This window comes from Gracilinanus agilis, chromosome 1, assembly GCF_016433145.1.
Source record: "Gracilinanus agilis isolate LMUSP501 chromosome 1, AgileGrace, whole genome shotgun sequence".
NCBI classification, from domain to species: Eukaryota; Metazoa; Chordata; class Mammalia; order Didelphimorphia; family Didelphidae; genus Gracilinanus; species Gracilinanus agilis.
In genome coordinates, this window is record NC_058130.1 from 225,507,945 (window position 1) to 225,528,162 (window position 20,218).

The 20,218-nt window shown below is 38.4% G+C and overlaps 1 protein-coding gene across 2 annotated transcripts in view; it reads right to left on the bottom strand.

The window, feature by feature from the left end:
* The window catches only part of XYLT1 (xylosyltransferase 1), a 435,908-nt gene that overhangs the window by 187,774 nt on the left and 227,916 nt on the right, over positions 1–20,218 (bottom strand). For both annotated transcript variants that reach the window (XM_044660441.1, XM_044660437.1), the window contains one exon: positions 14,826–15,342. In XM_044660441.1, the coding sequence (XP_044516376.1) occupies positions 14,826–15,342 (517 nt within the window). The remainder of the gene's footprint in view (positions 1–14,825; positions 15,343–20,218) is intronic.

A 20,218-nucleotide genomic window follows, 5' to 3' on the forward strand; every position in this document is an offset into this window, starting at 1 on the left:
CAGATTCAATGAATTTAATCAGGTCCTCTTCTCTTCTCCTCCCCTTTTCACTGTTTCTGCCCTGCCCATATTTACTTTTTCCTTTAATGGGCAATCAGATAAGCTATTCATAAAAGAAAAGGTTTCTTCCCTTGATGAAGAGACTCATTACTGGACTCTATTAATTAGAGAACATTTAAGGGTTTGTTCATAGATCAATAGCAGTATTATAATAATGACAGTATAATATGACAGTATGATAATAATATAACAGTATAATAATAATAGCACACATTTATATAGATTTTACTGGATGCACAAAGTACCATTTTCACAGTGTTCCTGTAAGGTAAATGGAGCCCGTTATTATTATCCCCATTTTATGAATGAGGGAACTTGGGCTCAGAGGGGTTAAGTGAGGAGTTTGCTGGAGCCAGCTTTAACTGGCTTTCACAATCCATTGTTAAAATTCTGGTGTGAGTACTTACACCTCAGAAATAGGCAATCACTACAAATCAGGGCTTGATTTATTGTTTTTCTGATTGCCCAGAGTTAATAACAAATGTTAATAATGCAGATTAAACTTAAAAGTGTGTATGCATGATATTTTTCCTCCTAGAGAGCCCTACTTGTTAACCATCTACCATGACATCCCTGTATTGTTGTATAAACATTGTTTGATCTCAGCAGGAATATGGGAGAAGACTCAGTGTCTTCTCTGCCATGAAGTCATCACAAGACTGAAGGCCTGGTAAGTGTAGGATTCTCTCCAAAGTCTTTTACCCATCTGCCTTTTATTTAAGCTATTAAAATTTAAAACTGCACTATGACTTTGGGGGACACCTTGGATTTTGTTTTTGTGCATATATAATTTTCCTGATAGAATGTAAACTCTTTGAAGGGGGAACAGAGACTCTTCACTTCTGTCTTTGTATTTCCATTGCCTAGTTCCAGTGTCTGGCACACAGTCTGCATTTCATAAATGTCTGCTGAGTGATCAAACACCTTCACGTTCTCTACACTCTTTTGTGCACCGTAGGAATCTTGTGACCAAGGGCTATTATCTCCATTTTATATACTAGGAAACTGAAATTCAGAGAAATGAAGTCATTTGATCAAGTCTGGAGTAGAGCTAAGCATCAGATCTCTGGACTGCCAGCCCACTACATGTTTCTACCATCATGTTCCTAATGCTTTGGCTGAGGACTTCTGCTCTTGCCATGACACCATCCTAGAGAGGGCCATATTTCTAAAAGAGTTTTTTTACATGTAGCTTTCCTAAATTGAGAGTCAATATTCTTAGTCGATCAATTATTTATTATTTGTTGAGTGCCAGGGGCTGAGCTAAGTAAGCACTGGGGATCCAAAAAGAGACAAAAGAAAGTTCCTGTCCTCAATGTGCTTACAATTTAATGGAGGAACCAATGTGTAAACAAATATATATGAAGCAAGCTAGATACAGAATAAAAAAAGAGATAATTAATAGGGGCAAGGTGTTAGAATTAAGAAGGATTAAGGAAGGTTTCTTGTATTAGGTGAGATTTTAGATGTGTGCAGTAGGCTCTAAATAAACAACCAAGGCAACGGTGGATCAGCTCTGAGCAAGGGGAGATATTCAGCCTCCTGACCTAAAACCGGATATCTGGCATCTGAGTTCAAGGCTGGGCAAACTCTAGTTTAGAAACATGGGAAGGCTTTTGGTTTCCAAAAGCCCTCATGTTATCCATGAACAGAAGGAAAATTGATTGGCAAAACTATATATTGAGCTGCTTCAAGCTGTTGCCTCCTTCCCCCATGAATTCAAGGCTACCATCATATTTTCAGCCTTTCATTCTAGAGATGTCATTGTGAATATCTGGAGGGTGGGACACACACACACACACACACACACACACACACACACACTCACTCTGAAATAAGTATGTAAAATAGACTCTCCTGGGGGAAATACTTATTTGTGCTGGAAGTTTTAGAAAGGGAGTGACCAAATTATGGCTTTGAGGTTTGGAATGACAGTGATCCCTCCCTCTCACTACTGGTTTCATGCCTAGAGTGCTGGCATCCCAATAGTGATTTGCTCTCCAAGCCTTTTCGGCTTCGCTTCCGGGCACAGCAATTACAGAACAAAGGAAATCTCTCTAATGATGAGTTCTAAAATAAATAAAATAATTGTACAGCTGGCAAAGTCCTTTGGGGGGCTGGGGAGAGGAGGAAAGAGGAGAGCGGGTACATTTATAATATTTCTCTCAACTCAACTCTATATTTAACAGACTAAAAAGTATTGTGGGTAACTTTGTTTTCTTTGCATGTTGAAAGTCAAGAAGAAAGGAGCCTGCCTTTGTATGATGTTCCACTTCAGGTCCCTCTGGTCGAAAGCTACCCAGGGTAAGCTCTTTTGGAGTGGGGATCATTTCTTTATTTTTCACTTGTATCCTCAATGTCTCGCATAGTGTCCCAGCACATAGTAGGGGCTTAATAAATACTTGTTGATTGATTGAAGGCCTGACTACTTCCCTGGAAACCCAAGGATGCTGCCTAGGAAAATTTGTGCCATTTTCCTTGAGTCAACTTCATGAAAGCGAAAAGATATATCCCTCCAAAGGGAGACTGGAAGTGTTCAGTCAAGTAAGGATTGTGATATATTCTGGGGTCAAAGGATCCTTTGCTTCTTCAGAAGAGCCCAGGGAATACTTCCCAGGCTGGGAATCATATCTGACATTCCATAAATTCTCATTTACTCTATCAGGACAATTGGTGATGAGTTGAGCCATATCAGGCTTTGGTTAATAAAACCTCACAACTGTAATACTATTTCTTTTCAAAGTCTTTCCACCACTGTTATCTTAGCAGATTCTCCCAATGAAAATCTTAGAGCAGGAACTTTGAAAAGATCAATAAATTTAGATGAGAAGCTCTGAGTTCAAATTTCAACTCTGTATTTAATATTTGTGCAAATGGAGACAGTATTATATTATGGGGAAAAAAAGTGCTGAGATTGGGAATGGAAATCTCCATCCCAGTAAATTCAAATCCTAGCTTTCACATTTATTATCTGCCTCTATGATCAGAAGAGACAGAGCAGAGCATGGGGCTTGGAGTTGAAAAGTCCTAAATTCAAATGCCTCACAAATTTATTGGCTGTGTGACCCTGAGCAAGTCACAATCTCTTTGGGCCTCACTCTCCTCAACTATAAAATGAGGAGATTGGAACTGTTGACCTGTTAAGGTCCATTCCAACTCTAAATCTATGGTCCTATGAGCCTCTGACTCAATGCCTCACTGAAAAGTAGGCAGGCCATTAATCAGTCAATAAGTACTTATTAAACACACAAAGTTTCTTTCAACTCCATATCAATGATTCTGTGGGTCTATTCACTTTTATGGGTCTCAGTTTCCTCATCTGAAAAATGAGGCAATCAGAGAGGTATGGTCTCTTCTAGCTGTACCATGATTGGTAACTGAAGTACAGCAGTTAATTGAATTGTCAGAGTTTGAGAAGCTCATTAGCAGCCGAGGTATGATTAGAATCCATAACTCTTGATTCCCATTTCTGTATCCTTTACCTTAGACCATGCTGCCAGTAATTTCTAGGGCCGAGCTACTCTTCCAACGAGCAGTTACATCATCTTGTCTTCTTTGTGCCGAAGGCACAGGGAGGGACTTGCCACAGCTGGCTGCACCATCTGGAGTGAGGCAAACATTCTACCAGTTCCTCTCTGCAGATGGGCAGCAAGCTTTCTCCTTTCCAAAAAGCCATTCACCCGAAGTCTCTGGCCTTCTCCCCTGGCTATTGAATAAATGGAGCTTGTCACGTCCACAGACAGCTGCCCTCATATTGGAGTCCCAGTTCCAATTCTCATTCTTGATACTTAGAAAATCATGTCCCAAATGCCACGAAGGCTGCAACCACTGATTCCATCGGTTGATTCTAGCAAAGATAACACTTGCTACCTGTTAGAGAATTATCATTTCTGTGCCAGCTACAGAAAACTGCTCTCCATGGCTTCAGGTCCCAGTAAACATACCTTTCCTCCTGTTTTTTCTTTCTTTTTTTTTTTAAAGCAATTGTTTAGCTGTTTTACTCCCTCAAACACTTCGACTTCATTAGCACTCAGTCATTTCAAACAGAACGAAAAGCACCATTAAAAACTGCAATATTTCCACGCCAGAGAGTTGGAACATATCAGATTTAGAAGGGACCTTCAAAGTCTGGACCAACCCAGTCTACAGCATCTGCAAAAATGGTTACTGAGCATCAATCTGAGGACCTCCAGTGACAGGAAGTTCATTATCTCATATAGGTAGCCCATTCTACTTTCAATTAAATTCCACAAATGTTTATTTTATTTTTTTTTAAACCCTCAACTTCTGTGTATTGGCTCCTAGGTGGAAGAGTGGTAAGGGTGGGCAATGGGGGTCAAGTGACTTGCCCAGGGTCACACAGCTGGGAAGTGTCTGAGGCCAGATTTGAACCTAGGACCTCCCATCTCTAGGCCTGACTCTCAATCCACTGAGCTACCCAGCTGCCCCTACCACAAATGTTTATTAATTGCCTACTATATATAAGACATGGACAGGTAGGTGGTGCAATAGATACTGATGGCCCTGGAGTCAGGAAGACCAGAGTTAAAATCTGGCCTCAGACTTTTATTAGCTGTATGACCCTGGGACAAGTCACTTAATCCTGTTTGCCTCAGTTTTCTCATCTGTCAAATGACCTAGAGAAGGAAATGGCAAAGCCATTCCAGTGTTTTTGCTAAGAAAACCCCAAATGGGGTCATGAAGAATTGGACATAACTGAAAAGTGACTAAACAACAAGATCACACCAGCTCTTTTGAGGGCCACATCACACTGGTAACTAACATAGTTTATTAAAACTCCTATTTTAAAAAAAAATATTAATGTCTTTCAGAACGCATCTTTCCCATTTTTGATTTTTTGTAACTGATTTTTTTGAACCTAAGGACCAGGCTCTACTTATGTTTTTATCAAGTTTGTTTTGTTTAAATCAGAGGCCATAAAAGGGGGAAGTAGGAGGAGAGACAAAGCAACTAAGTGGATTTGAAAATGTTTTCTGCTTTTGGCGACATGCTAAAAAGTTTATTCTGGGGAATAGTAAGCTATTTTATCTGAGTGGGCCAAAATCATTTTATTTGAACCAGAGAGAGATGGTTAATGGGGCCACTTGGCCAAGTTTCCTAACATTTGCCTTATTCTGACTTCACTTGAATGGAAATAAGTGAAACATCTGGTTGCCTCCAGGGATTGTCCACAGATGGCATATTTTCTTGCCCAGCTCGGACAATTAGAAACTAAGGGAGCTGGCCCTGCAGTTCAGCTGAATCTGGGAGACTAGACAACTAACTACAGTGACCAGTGACTGGAAAATAATTCAGGAAGTAACCTTGGAGAAAAACATGGCCCCATAAGCTCATGTTAAAAAGGATCTCAGGTCAATGTAAGGAATAGTAGGGATATATATATATACATATATATATATAAAGGGGGACAGCTGGGTGGCTAAGTGGATTGAGAACCAGGTCTAGAAACAGGAGGTCCTGGGTTCAAATCTGACCTCAGACACTTCCTATCTGTGTGACCCTGGGCAAGTCACTTGACCCCCATTGCCTAGCCCTTATCACTCATCTACCTTGGAACCAATAAACAATATTGATTCTAAGATGGAAGGTGAGGGTTTAAAATATATATATACACATATAATTATAATATATACACACATACAACCAATATGTATTTATGCCACCAGAAGCTAATATCTACAGATAAATATATATAAATATAATATATATGTGTATATATATATATATATATGTATACACACACATAACCAGTAGCCAATCTCTACAAATGAATGTGTGTGAATATAGTATATATACATACAATAATAGGTAATCTCTACATCCTAAAGAAGATAGGATTGTCTATATTTCTTATAGCCTTAGGATGCATATTGCCTTTTTGTGATTTATATTCCCTTTAAGGGAGGGTCGATGAGAAGTATTAATGACAGCTCTGGAAATTAATGGAAGAAGCACAGTCAGGAGACTACATAGAGAGTCTTATATTGTTTGACCTAGAAAGAATCTTTGCTACTATCTAGTACAACTCCATCATTTTTGCATAACCATAGCCTTTCAAGAGTTGAAAGGTAGACATTCACAATCCATATCTAAGAAAGAATTTCCTCTCTAATATACCAAAGTTGTCATTTGACATTTACCTGAAGAATTCCAAAATCAAGAGGGATCCACCATTTCTCTAGGCAGCCTATTCTACTTTGTATCACTAAATGCTAGGAAGGTTTTCCATTAAGCCTAAATTTTAGCTCTTTTCAATTTCCACCCATGACTTCTTGTTTTTTTTTTTCTCAAAGGCTATGCAGATCCAGTTTAATCTGTTTTTCAGGTGAAGAGTCTTTTAAATACTAAAGGACACCTACCCATGTAAACTTTTAAGGCTTCTCTTCTCTAGACTAAATGTTTCTAGTTCTTTTAATCAATCATTTTATGTCCTGATCTCTAGGCCCTTTTCTATCTTGTTTCATTCCTCTAGGCATTATCGAGATTATTCATTTCCCCCCCACCCCAAAATGTGCCACTGAGACCTATACATAATATACCAGATGTGGTTTGACTCTCACTTCCTTAAGTCCTGGAAACTGTGCCTCTCTCAACCCTGCATGAGAAAATACAGATAAACCAAAAAGAGCACATCTAGGTAAAGTAAAATTGTAAAAAGTCACAGTAGTGGTGCAGTGGATAGACCACTGGGTTTGGAATCAGAAAGACTCATCTTCATGAGTTCAAATCTGACCTCATACAAAGTACTTATGAGCTGTGTGACCCTGGGCAAACAGCATAATGCTATTTGCCTCAGTTTCCTTATCTGTCAAATGAGCTGGAGAAGGAAATGGCAAACTGCTCCAGTTTCTTTTCCAAGAAAACTCCAAATGTAGTCACAAAGAGTCAGGCACAACTGAAATGATTAAACAACAATATTCATAATGTAGTGTGGAAATATTTCTGGATTGGGAATAAGGATCAAGTTGGAACGTTGCTACTTTACTTAGAAAAGTTACCTTCTCTTTTTACTGTATAGTTTTCTCATCTGTTAAAGTAAGAAGATTGGACTACATTTTAGGGATTCTTAAGTGAACTTGTTTGTATTTTGTGTAAATAACTTGTTTGTATTTTATTTGAATATTTTTATAACCATATTTCAATATAATCAATTTCATTTGTAATCCTTTATATTTTATTTTATGAATTTAAAAACATTGTCCTTAGAAAAGGTCCACAGGCTTCAGAAGACTTGAGAGGGTCCAGGATATAAAAGAACTTAAGAACTCCCGGACTAGATAAATAGGAGGATCTCTTCCAACTCTAGTATCTTATGAGCCTATTTTGCTTGCTATGACCCTCCGAAGTTATTACCCAATAAAGTCAGGACCCGGGTTCAGTTTTAAAAAAGAAAAATAGAAGGATCACTAATATAGAAGGTGAGAGAGAGAAAAAGGATGGGACATCACAGACCATTAAAAATTGCTGCTGATAATATCCGAGAGGAACAACCATTGGTGATGAGATGTGAGGTGAAGGGAGGAAAAGGGATTAGAAATAGTTAAGGGATCCAGGATTTAAAGTTAGGGGTCAACCACGGATGGCTCTCACTGGGCATCTCCTTTGTGACTATGACTTCCCCATGAAGACTGGGATTAGGGACCAACTTCTAGCCATAATAGAAAGGTATTATAACACCCTGAGCATCTGGAACAACTCATCTCCGATACCCACAATACATCTCAGCAGGGTTTTTGTTAATCTGCAAATTCCCCTGCTCCCTCTCTGCAAACCGCTCTCTCTGGATGTGTTTCCCTGGGATACCATGTGTACTTGAATTCTTACCCTCTCCCTGGCCCTCTCTCCCCAACCTAACTGCTTTCCCAAATGATGAGGTGCAGTCTGAGGAGGGCAATTTGCAATTGCAAATAATTTACACTTGACAAAAATAACCAGGGTCTCAGCAGAAAATAAACGATCTCGCAGAGTTTTCAGCCTCTATCTTTGGCTGCGGGGAATATGTTTTATGTATTCTCCTCAGTAGCCATTTAAAAATGTCAGCATTTAAAATCCTTTTGATTGAAGCTTCAATCCTTTCCACTCTAACCCATGAGGGAGATTGTTTCCTTAATTATATTCAACTTCTAGCATAATGTCAACCGAAGTTGGGGTTTTGTTATATTGAATACAATGGCAACAAGAGCCATACATGTATCTATACACACAAATATGTGCCTATATATAAATATGTGCATATATATATATATATATATGTATATATATATATATTGGTCTCCCCATTTTGTGAAAAATGAAAGAATTTCCAAGCTATAACGGCAGCTCCTTGTTATCCCAAGGTAAATTTTGGTGTCATGGTTTCTAGAAGTGAACACGATCTCCCAGTGTGGTGTAATTACATCTTAGCTTTCTGCAGAAGAATAGTTTATAGCTTAAATGCTATTAATTGTAAGCCATTTTGTTCCACGGGAAGTTGTTCATTGATAACTACCCAATTAGGGTTATTTTGCAATTAGTCTATTCACAGTAAATTTATTGCAACAGGAGGAGTCTGTGGAGCAGCAAATTAAAGAGTTGTTGGGTCTGCATATGCAAGGACTCTCAAATGCCAATCTTATTAAACAGTTTATAGCTCTCTGGAGAATTCTGCCATGTTGACTAATAGAGCAAAGGTCTTCTGATGAGTCCCAGGCAAATTCTCTTTCCAGATCACACCCAATAAGCCAGATCCTTTCGGCTTTCATCGGTGGGTCTGCACCTGTACCCGTGGCTGTGGAGATGTGTAGGGGAAATATCTATGTTGAGATAATGCAATATCTGTAGCTGCCGGGGGTAAATGGACAAGGAGACCTTTCCCATCACAAAAGACTCTCCTTTACACTCACCAGGGAAACTGAATAGTCCCTGGGTAACAATAAACCAGCAGGGCTCTCCCTTCAACGGAACCCTACCAGACCTTAAAACATGAACCAAGTCTGGAAGCTGCTGATCTTAAACCCAAATTCCCTTTGGCTCTGAGTAGAAATTTATGAATGTTGCAGCAAAACGAAGGAAGTAAATACACATGCAACTGGCCTTTCTGTAAAGACAAAATGGAATCAGGATGGAATTAGAGCTTTGCTTCTTTGCTTAGAAAAGTTACCTTCCCTTTCTGAATCTTGCTGGACCTAAAAACATGAACCACATATACTGTATGTAAATGGTAAAAGGAGAGTCCTTTGTTTCCAAGGGGGAGCAGAATGTAGGGCCTTTGCCAAGCAATAGGGAACAAAAGTGACACCCATCTTTCCCACAAAACACTAGTCTGCTTCAGCAGGAAATACTTTCCCGCAGGTAACTGAACGTGTTATCTTTCATACCTGAAGAGGATACTTCTGGACAAACATTAGTGTGTGTAAATTTTGAGCTGGTTTCCTCAGTGGTAAGGAAAGATTTACCTCGTACCACCTACTTATCCTCTTCACCCTTGACTTGCCCCACTTATGACCAATGACAAAAGGGTCAACTGAGCCAAGGGGGTGAAAACTGTGGGTGCCGGGGCAAAAATGAACTATATCCTATTTGGGGCAAAAGCTCCCAAAATGTTTGACTCACTAGCACAGTGCTCTAACTCAACAAAACCACCTGAAATATTAATGATTCAGAAGACCCGACTAAATACATTAAAAGTGATGCTTCTTCTCCAGCAGGAGAGTCATTTGCAGCATGTCACTTCTAATCTAGGAACCAAGAAGTAAACACCAGGAAAATACTTGCCAGGTCAGAAATTCAACGATGTAGAGAAAAACAAAACCAAACAAACAAAATCCAGTTTTCCAGCTGACTTATTCCCTGAAATCCCTGGCACTCTCTCTCTCTTGTTCAGTTAGCCTGTCCATTCCACTGAATAAATTTTATTCCCGGTGCTCGCTTCAGGAGTACATATAATAATTTTTATCACCATCTCTGCTTCCATGTAGTCAGTTCCACCCACTCATGAAGCTTCCTAGAATTCTTTCAAGGAGTTCATGGATATTTTCAGGGATTCTTGGACCATAATCAAAATGGCCTATCAGCCTAGAATGGGGATACTTTGCTGTTAGTTTATCCCTCCACTGGGGGAAAACTACAACATTTCATAGTGTAAATATGCAAGTAGCCTAAAGGAATCCCTAAATACCTGTTGTTCTAGTCAACCAACTCAAGGGAAATTAGGAAAAATTGTTCTGTCCCCACAAAATAGTGATCAACAGCATGGGCCTACCACAAAACCGTAAAGTTGGCAAAGATTTCTGTCTCTTCTTTTTGACTTATGAGAATTTTATTCATTTATTTATTTGTTGGTTATATTAAAATTCCCTAAAGTCTCCCTCCACCACTCCCTTCCCTTGCCCTAAAGAAGATTTTCTGTCTCTTCTACTTCTCCATTATAGAGGTCTACTCTCAAGCCCGTCTCTTTCTTGTTCACAACAGACTGTTACTTCCCAGCTTTCTTGTTATAAAAAGTAGAATTTTAAACATGTAAAGTACTTTAGAGACCACTTAGTCCAGCCTCATTATTTTACAGAATAAGAGACTGAGGTTCAAGATGAGAAAAACAATTTAATTAATTCTGTTAACCTGATCAGGACTTCAAGTATCCTCTTTCTATTCTAATAAACATTTTAAGAAACATACAAAGAAGATAATGCTTTAACCAAATGAATATATTTATAATGGCAACATTTAAGCCATGTGGCAATGTTTTTGAAGAAATACTTGTAAGATGGAGTAGAGGGAAGATTATCTTGCCAAGGCTCTTTAAATTACACCATTCAAGAGATCAACTACCTATAAGAATGGTCCAATTAAAAATTCTAACTTGTCTTTTTTTTAATTCTTTTAGAGTGTATATTTGGGAATTTTCTTATTCTGATGCCAAAGATGGAGGAAGAGAGGTTCTTGGAAAAGTTCTGGGCCCCCCAAAGAAGGACATTAGTGATTCTACAAACAATATTTCCTTAAATTTTGTGGTTCATTTCCTCCTTAAAGTTCAAAGCATATTCATAGAGATTCACTTATTTTTACAATGTACCCATAAAGTAAATATCACTCTCCCAATTTTGTTCATTTAGAAATTATAATATAAAAATTAAAAGATTAGTTCAAGTTCTCACTGGCTGTTGGGCTAATGACTTCAAACATTTACACTTTGAGTTTGCAGAGGATCATAAAACCACAGATTTAGTGCCAGAAAAGGCTTTGGAAATCATTGAAGTAATTTTGTTGTTCTTTAGTTGTTTTAGTCATGTTCTGACTTTTGTGACCCTCTTATGGTTTTCTTGGCAAAAATACTGGACTGGTTTGCCATTTCCTTCCCTAGCCCATTTTACAGATAAGGAAACTGAGGCAAACTCGATTAAGGGACTTGCTCAGGGTCAAACAGCCAGTAAGTATCTAAGGCCCTGATTCAAAGCCCAGCACTCTATCCACTTCACCACCTAGCTATTCCTGAGGTTATTTTAGAGAAGAAGAAATTCAGGTACAGAGACCTGAAGTGAATTATCTAAGGACCCATATTTATTAAGTGACAGTACTTGAATTTGAATCCAAGTCCTCTGACTCCAAATTCAACAATCTTTCTACAACACTAACTTGTCTCTCTGAAGACTCCCATTCTTATATTCTGTTCCTGGGCAAGAAAGGCATTCATTGTTTTTTACTTGAACACCTTTCTATTACCACCATCCAAAAATACTGCTGAGAACTCACCAGGATCATAACCACACTTAGACATTTGGGGGCACAGTCCAATTTGGCATCATGTGAGAACAAGCAGGAAATCCTTCCCCTGCCAATTCCTTGCAAGATTTTGAGAAAGCTGCTAAGTAGAAGCCTGAAGGCTGATTATTATATATTATATCACATTGTTATGTTATAGTCATTTATTTTAGAATTTATCTTATTTATTGTAATTTTAATTTATTATTTATGATTATTTTATTGTTTCTAGATCATCAGTGTCTAATTTACAGCCTAAGGTCTAATGCCCAGGACCACCTCCTACTATTAAATGATGGAGGAGGAAGAAGAGGAAGATGTCATATATTTATCCTTCAGAACCTCAGAACCTGAATTTCACTTATTTCTACTTACTTGCAGTAACCCCTTGGTCAAGTCCTCTTAGTTTTTTTTTTTTTTTTTTTTGGAAAGACTAGATAATCATTAAGGTCACTTCCAGCTTTAAATTTTTTGATCCTAACTATGGATATGCAAATACTCTTGTCCTAAGTCCTCTTCTCTTCTTTCTCTTCAGTCTCTCTTTTAGTGGCCGCATTCATTAAGAGGAGTTTAACTACTATCTCAATGCAGATGACTCCCAGATCTATAATTTAGTCCTAGTCTTTAGTCCTTAGCTCCTTCTTGAGCTCCAGTCCTACCACCAACTGCCTTTTTGGGCATTTTGAACTGGATGTGCCACAGGCATCTCAACGTTGACATAATAGAATTACATTATCTTTATATTATATATATATACACATATGTATATATATAATAGAATTCATTATCTTTATCCCAGGATCTATGCTTCTTCCAGATTTCCCCGTTTCTGTCAAGGGGACCATCATCCTTTTAGCCAATCATGTTTGCAACTTTGGTTTCATCCCTGACTCCTCTTTCTTTCTCATCCTGAATATTCAATCAATTTACAAATCTCATCATTTCTACCTCCATAATGTCACTATCAGACCCTTTTTCTCTATTCATTTGGTTATTACTCTAGTCTAAACTGTTGAAATAATCTCCTAATTGGTTCTCCTGCCTCAAGCCTCTTATCACTCCAGTCCAATAGACACACACTGCTATTCTCTCTAAATCATCCTGCACAGAGCAATCAAAATTATTTTTCTAAAGCACTGATGTATATGACCATTGTGCNTATATTATATATATATACATATGTATATATATAATAGAATTCATTATCTTTATCCCAGGATCTATGCTTCTTCCAGATTTCCCCGTTTCTGTCAAGGGGACCATCATCCTTTTAGCCAATCATGTTTGCAACTTTGGTTTCATCCCTGACTCCTCTTTCTTTCTCATCCTGAATATTCAATCAATTTACAAATCTCATCATTTCTACCTCCATAATGTCACTATCAGACCCTTTTTCTCTATTCATTTGGTTATTACTCTAGTCTAAACTGTTGAAATAATCTCCTAATTGGTTCTCCTGCCTCAAGCCTCTTATCACTCCAGTCCAATAGACACACACTGCTATTCTCTCTAAATCATCCTGCACAGAGCAATCAAAATTATTTTTCTAAAGCACTGATGTATATGACCATTGTGCTCTCCTACTCAGCAAATTCCACTGGCCCCTTATTACCGCTAGGATCAAATAGAAACCTTTCTGTTTGGCATGAAAAAAAAGTCCTTCACGGTATGGCTTTAAATGACTTTTCCAGCCATATTATATAGTATTCCTCTTAACAAACTCTACAGTTCAGCCAAATTGACCTTCTTACTTGCATATAACCTTCCATCTCCATTCTCTACACTTTTATATTTTCTGTCCTCCGCACCTGGAGTAGCCTCCCTTCTCATCTCTGCCACTGAGAATATCTGATTTCCTTCAAATCCTAGCTCAGTTGCTACGTTCTCCATGTAGCCTTTCCTGGATCCCTAATTTCTAGTGTTTCCCCAACCATTACAAAATTAAATTTTATGTATTTTGCGTGTACATACTGAAGAGATTAAAATGAATATCCAATAGCTAAATATTATATTTTATAAAGTTTTTATTGATAATAAACTAACATAAAAAACTAGAGTGGAATGGTGCTAAACTAACTTTAGCCACGCTCATGAAGAAGAGAGGAAGAGGGTGAAGCTACAGAATTTACAAAACAATGACATGACCACGCAAAGGTGGAGGCGCTGGAGAGATTAAAGGGAATTTTGGGAAATAATAAGGGACTTATGGGGGATGAAGTCCAAGGTTCAAAATCTCCATTTATACACACACACACACACACACACACACACACACACACACACACACACACACAAATATACGTAGACTACTCTCAGAGAATGTAAACTCCATGAAAGCAGGGATTTTTCATATTTGTTTTTCTATCTCTAGCACTTAGTAGAGTACATGGCATATAGAAGGGGCTTAATAAAGGATTGTTAATTGATTGATAATTTTAATAGTTTCCTTCATCTTATATCAGCCAGTGGTGAATCAGCCAATCAGCAACATTCTAGTCATTAAAACTATCCAGTGATGCCAGTGGAAGGGGTGAGAGACTGTGGTCTCCCCGTATAGTGCCTCACTTTGTATCTAGGGCTCCATAAACAGAAGATTCCTTCATGTGGCCCTTATGAATGTTGTGTCCATAAGCACCATTTCAGGGGACATAAGTTCAAGATATATGGAGAAGTTCAGGTGATATTAAACATAATATTATGCTGATTATTTTTGTACTTCCCTGACTGCTCAGCACAGTTGCTGGCACTCAGGAAGTTCTTGTGGCATGAATGAATGAGCCAGCCTGAATTAGGACCCTCAACGTGATTACAGATTCTTATAGTAATCACAAAATTTTGAGATGTTAACTTATTGCACAACTATTTGAACCAAAAGCAGTAAAGAAAGCACCAAAGTCAGGGGCTTCCCAATGGAAAAAGAGAATGAGATTGGGATGAAAGGAGAAATCATTATGATTCAGAGGAAACATCCCCCTTTGCCCAAAGTTCACTTTTAGCCAATGACTTACCTTCAAGTGGACAGAAGCGTGTCACTTTCTCTGGCATTAGCTTCCCCACCTTGTGTTGGCAGTAAATCTCAGCAATCTCCTGGCGACATTGCTTGGACTTAGAACGGGACAGGGCTGAGATGGCCTCCTTGCCAGAGATGTCGCACCTTGGAGGCTGGTCATACTTGAGTTCAGGGGAACCGGCCCCATTTTTCCTGGTATGGGACAATCTGGAGGATTTGGGGCTTGCCTTGGCAGCACTGTTGTTCTGGGCAGCTTGATTGCTATACTGTAGGGCTTCATTAGAGCCTTTTCCCAGGAGTGAATTCTCCTTTACTTTTTCATCCTGCTCTAGTTTCTTCTTCAAATGTTCCTTCTGCTTACTTACTTTCTTCCCCAGGTCTGGCTGGTGCTTCTGCCTCTGAGTCCTCGGAGCAAAGTTACTGTTATCAATATTTTCAAAGTCTTTTGGTACCGAGTTTTCATTGTTGCTGTCTGTCCTCATTTTCTCCTTGGGTCGATGAGAAAAGTACCCATCCTGTAGACAGTGAGAAATAAAACAGAAGTATGAACAGAGTGGATCATACGTCAACAGGACAGGTCATATGGGATGGCAAAAAGAGCATAGGACTGAATGTATGGAAGAGGAAATTTTAATAGTTGGTATTAACTATCTTTGTGACCTTGACAGTGTTACTCAAGATCCTCTGGGCTTCAGATTCCCCAACTGTACAGTAAAAGGGTTAGGTTATATCAGTGATTCTCAGACTTTATTTGTTTTATCATTTACTTATTCATTCATTCATTTGTTCATTCTCTCACCATAGTATCTCTTGCCACGAACACAGAAAGACAAGTCTTGACTACAAGCAGCTGACATTCTAATCAAGGAAGAGAATACTTTTATTACAAAACGAAGCTGATAAGGGGTCAGTGCAAACAAAAAGAGTATGGTGGAAGACAGAAGAATTAGAACCCCTAATGTAGCCTAGAGAGATTCTTGTGCCTCTACTTTCTTTCCCTCTCTTTTTTCCTTTGCTTCCTTGGGATTCATAGCAGAAAAGGCAACTTTTTTGTCTTGAGGGACTGAATTGCTACTGTGACCTTTCCATTGCCAAGCTGGGAAGAGCTAACAGTAGCTAGAAGCTGGGAACAAGGTCTGGAAAATGCAAAAACCTAGCATTATGGGAAAGGGTTTCATTGCCTACCCAGAAAAATCACCAGAATAAACATTCAATAAGTTCTCAATTAGGCCATCGTGAGCAGAAAGGGGGCAATATATCAATTAAAACATGTTAAGTATCATCATAAAGTACTGTTCAACCGAGCCAACAGTAAGGTGATTTCAAAAAATAATTGCATATTACACATAGTATATGCATATATTACATATATTATTACCTTTATATATACATACAAACATATGCAACCTATGGAAAAATAGGCTTTGCCATTGGCAGGGTAACTTGGTACAGTGAAAAAGAACACTGGATTTTGTAAAAGGGAATCCTTTGTTCTCTTTGCCTAGTTGGAGTTAGCACTTTGGTTGGCAATAACTTTGAATCAACAAAAGCTTGAACTAGGTGAGAGAAGCTTGAAAAACACTTAGTGAATTCACACCCTACCTAGTGCTAGGTGAGAAGCCAACAAGATACTTGGAGAGCTCCACTCTTTTTTCTAACTCAAACAGACAGAAACTTGTTCACACCCTCAGAAAGTGTAAACCTTTTTGATGAGCATTCACACCTCCAGAAAGTGCGAACTAGTTTCCACAAAGACCATCCCCTGAACAGAGCTAGACAATTTGGAAGCTGTGACTGGCCCCCGTGAAAAGGGGCAGAGACAGGAAACCACTATAAAAGTGCCTATGAAGGCAGTATGATGGAAAGAGGATGGTGAAAAGCTGGTGAAGGCTTCTGGAGAAGGAGATCTTCTGGAGAAGGAAGTCTTCTAGCTTTCCTGGTTGGTGGAGGAATGCTGGCTGGGACAATGAGACCTTGGTGAGACTGCTTCAATATCTTCACTTTCCTTATTTCCTCTCTCTCTTCTCAATTGTTAATAAACTTTCATAAAAGTCAATTTTGACTTGATATTATTCTTAATTGAGGATTGATAATTGTTCAATCCTCTGGCGACCATCTTTTAATATATTGAACCCATAAAACCTCTTTTTCACCCTTTCATTTTGAAATCCACTTGCAAGGGACAGCTAAGTATCATAGTGGATAGAATACCAGGTCTGGAGTTGGAAGACCTTGGTTTCAAATTTAGCCTCAGACACTTCCTAACTGTGTGACCCTGAGCCAGTCATTTAACTTCAATTGCCTAGCTCTTGCTGCTCTTTCGTATTAAAATCAATTCTAAGACAGAAGTTATGGGAAGGAAGGAAAAGGGAAAGAGAGAAAGAGAGAGGAAGGAAGAAAGAAAGGGAAGGATAAGAGAAAAGAAAAGAAAGAAAGAATAAAGGAAGGAAGGGAGATGCCCTAGAGAAGATGACTTAGATTCTCTAGACCTCAGTTTGTTCATCTGAAAAATGAGAGAGTTGGACCACTGACATGGGAGAGAGGAAATCACAAAAGATGAACTAGATAACATCAGTTATATGAAACTGAAAAGCTTTTACCCTGGCAAGATCTACATTATTAGAATAAGAAAGGGAAAAGTCAACTGGGAAATAATCTTTTCATCAAGTATCTCGGATAAGGATTTTATATTAGAGATACATAGGGAATTGATTCAAATGCTAAGGCCAAAAGTCATTTCCCAATGGATACCAGATCAAAGGATAGGAACAAACTATTCTCAAAAGAATTGTAAACTTCACAAATATAAAAAGGATTATGCCAAATTACTACTAATAAAAAATTCCAATCAAAACAACTGCTTCACCTCATACTCAGCAAATTGGCAAAGATGATACAAGATGGGAACAATCAATTTTAGAGGGGTAGTGTTGACAGGCATGCCAATACATTGGTGAAACTATGAATTGATCCAAATATTGTTATTGTTTAGTGGTTTCAGTCATGTCTGAGAGAGAGAGACAGAGATGGGAGGGAGAGGGAGAGGGACAGAGAGAATGTGAGTGTGTGGGTGTGTCTTTGTGACCTTATTTGGGGCATTCTTGGCAAAGATACTGGAGTGGTTTATCATTTCCTTCTCAAGTTCATTTTACGGATGAGGAAACTGAGGCAACCAGAGTTAAGTGACTTGCCCAGGTCATGTTGTAGTAAGGATTTAAGGCTGGATTTGAACTGAGTTCTTCCTAACTCTAGGCCTAGTGCTCTATTTACTCTGCCAAAAGCAATTTGGAATTAAGGTAAGAAGATGACATAAAATATTATTTCACTCAGAGAGCCCACAAATCAGCATATATCCCAAAAAGGTAAAAACAAATATAAAGAAAATTCTTATGTATAACAACATATTTATAGCAGAGAAAGGGTAGGCACTTAAATAGTACCTACTATGTGCCAGGCACTGTGCTATGTAATTTATGAATATTATCTCATTTGAACCTCAAAATGATTCTGCAGTGTAGGTGCTATTATTATTCCCATTTTACAGTGGAGTAAACTGAATCCAAGAGAAGTTTAGAGACTTGCCCAAGGTCACAGAACCAGAAAGTACATGAGACTGGATTTGAATACAGGTCTTTCTAACCCCAGATCCAGCACTTTATATATACTATATTCATTCATATTCTCTCTCTCTCTCTCTCTCCCCTCTCCTTCCCCCTCCCCCAAAACACTCTACTAGCTATCTCTGGCATATTTATAACAGTAATTTTTTTTAGTCACAAAGANCTCTCTCTCTCTCTCTCTCTCTCTCTCTCTCTCTCTCTCTCCCCTCTCCTTCCCCCTCCCCCAAAACACTCTACTAGCTATCTCTGGCATATTTATAACAGTAATTTTTTTTAGTCACAAAGAACTAGGAAAAAAAGATGCCCATTGATTAACAACTAACCAAATTATGGCATATGAATTTAAAAGCATATTACTGTATTATAAGAAACAACATATATGAAAAATACATAGAAGTATGAGACAATGCATGACCTGTTACAAACTGGAGAACTAGACCAGAAACGTGACAGGAACAATGACTATAGTAAGGTAAATAGAAAGAACAGCAGAAATCAAAACTAAGCAGTATGTAATTATAATGACCACTTTTGGCCCTGAAGAAAAGATTTGAAAATTACACCCTACCTTTTTCTCTTTTTGAAGAGATGGGAGGAATTTTGTAGTATGAGACTCAATTTATATGTTAGTTAATTTTGTTTAACTACTTTTTATCCCCCCCCCCTTTTTTTTTCTTTCTTTAAGGGCTGGTTCCCTGGGTGAGGAAGTGGGAAGGGATGTGTTGAGAATGTAATATAAAGGCAATGATAATTAAAAAAAAATTTTAATGAAAGGTTTGGTTGGAATAGATACTCTCTAAATTCCCTACCTGCTCTAAATCTAAAATCCTATAATTTAAGATGAAGATGTTCAATATCTTTTTTTTAACTACATTCAGTTGCCAGGTTTTCCATCCTGCTTTCATTATATTCCCATCCTTCAGTCATATTTGTTGAGAATTATCCTTTGTTTTTGAAGAGGACTGATGACATCATGGTGAATGATGTGCTGTCTTGTACATGAATTGGATTTAAGTAAGTGAGGCAGAGTGGTACAAGGCTGTCATTCTCACTGTCTTTTCCAGAGTCATTAAAGTCCAGTGGCAGGACAAAAATCAGGATGACAGGTGATGGTTTTATATGCAATGGATGACCTTGGCTACTTCAATGTTTGATGATACCTTCATGACCATTGGAATAAAATGTATTCAATAAATTGTTCTCATCTTCCCATTCCACCAAGAAAACTTTTCATATGATTGGGGTGGACATCACCCTAAGTCACTGACTGATTTGAGACCTATCAGTTACCCTCAATTCACCTGCTAGGATGATTTTACTAGGGTATAACCCCTGCATATGCTATAACTTCTTGGAACCACAGGTGAGAGTTGGATGAAAGGTAGGCACCAAAGGTGGATGAGCCTTCCTGAAAAGGGCTTGGCAAGCTCTCACACCAGAGGTCCTAAGTCCTCCCTAAACATCTCACATGCCATAATCACATAAATAAAAAAGAAAGAACCCTGATTTAGTGTGAACAGAAGGAAACATATACATAATTCTCTCCCATTACCCAATTATGATTCCATTTGATTTTGTGAAAAGCTGGGGAGTATCCTGGGTCTAGTCTTGGTGGCAATAACAAAGGTAAGAAAGTTCACGGGGTAAGGGATAGTGCGATGAAGTCAGGAATGCCTGGATTCAAATCCCATCTTGACACTCACTGTACAACTCTGGGCAAGTTGTATAATCTCTTTGTGCCTCAGATTCCTCATCTGCAAAACAAGGGTCT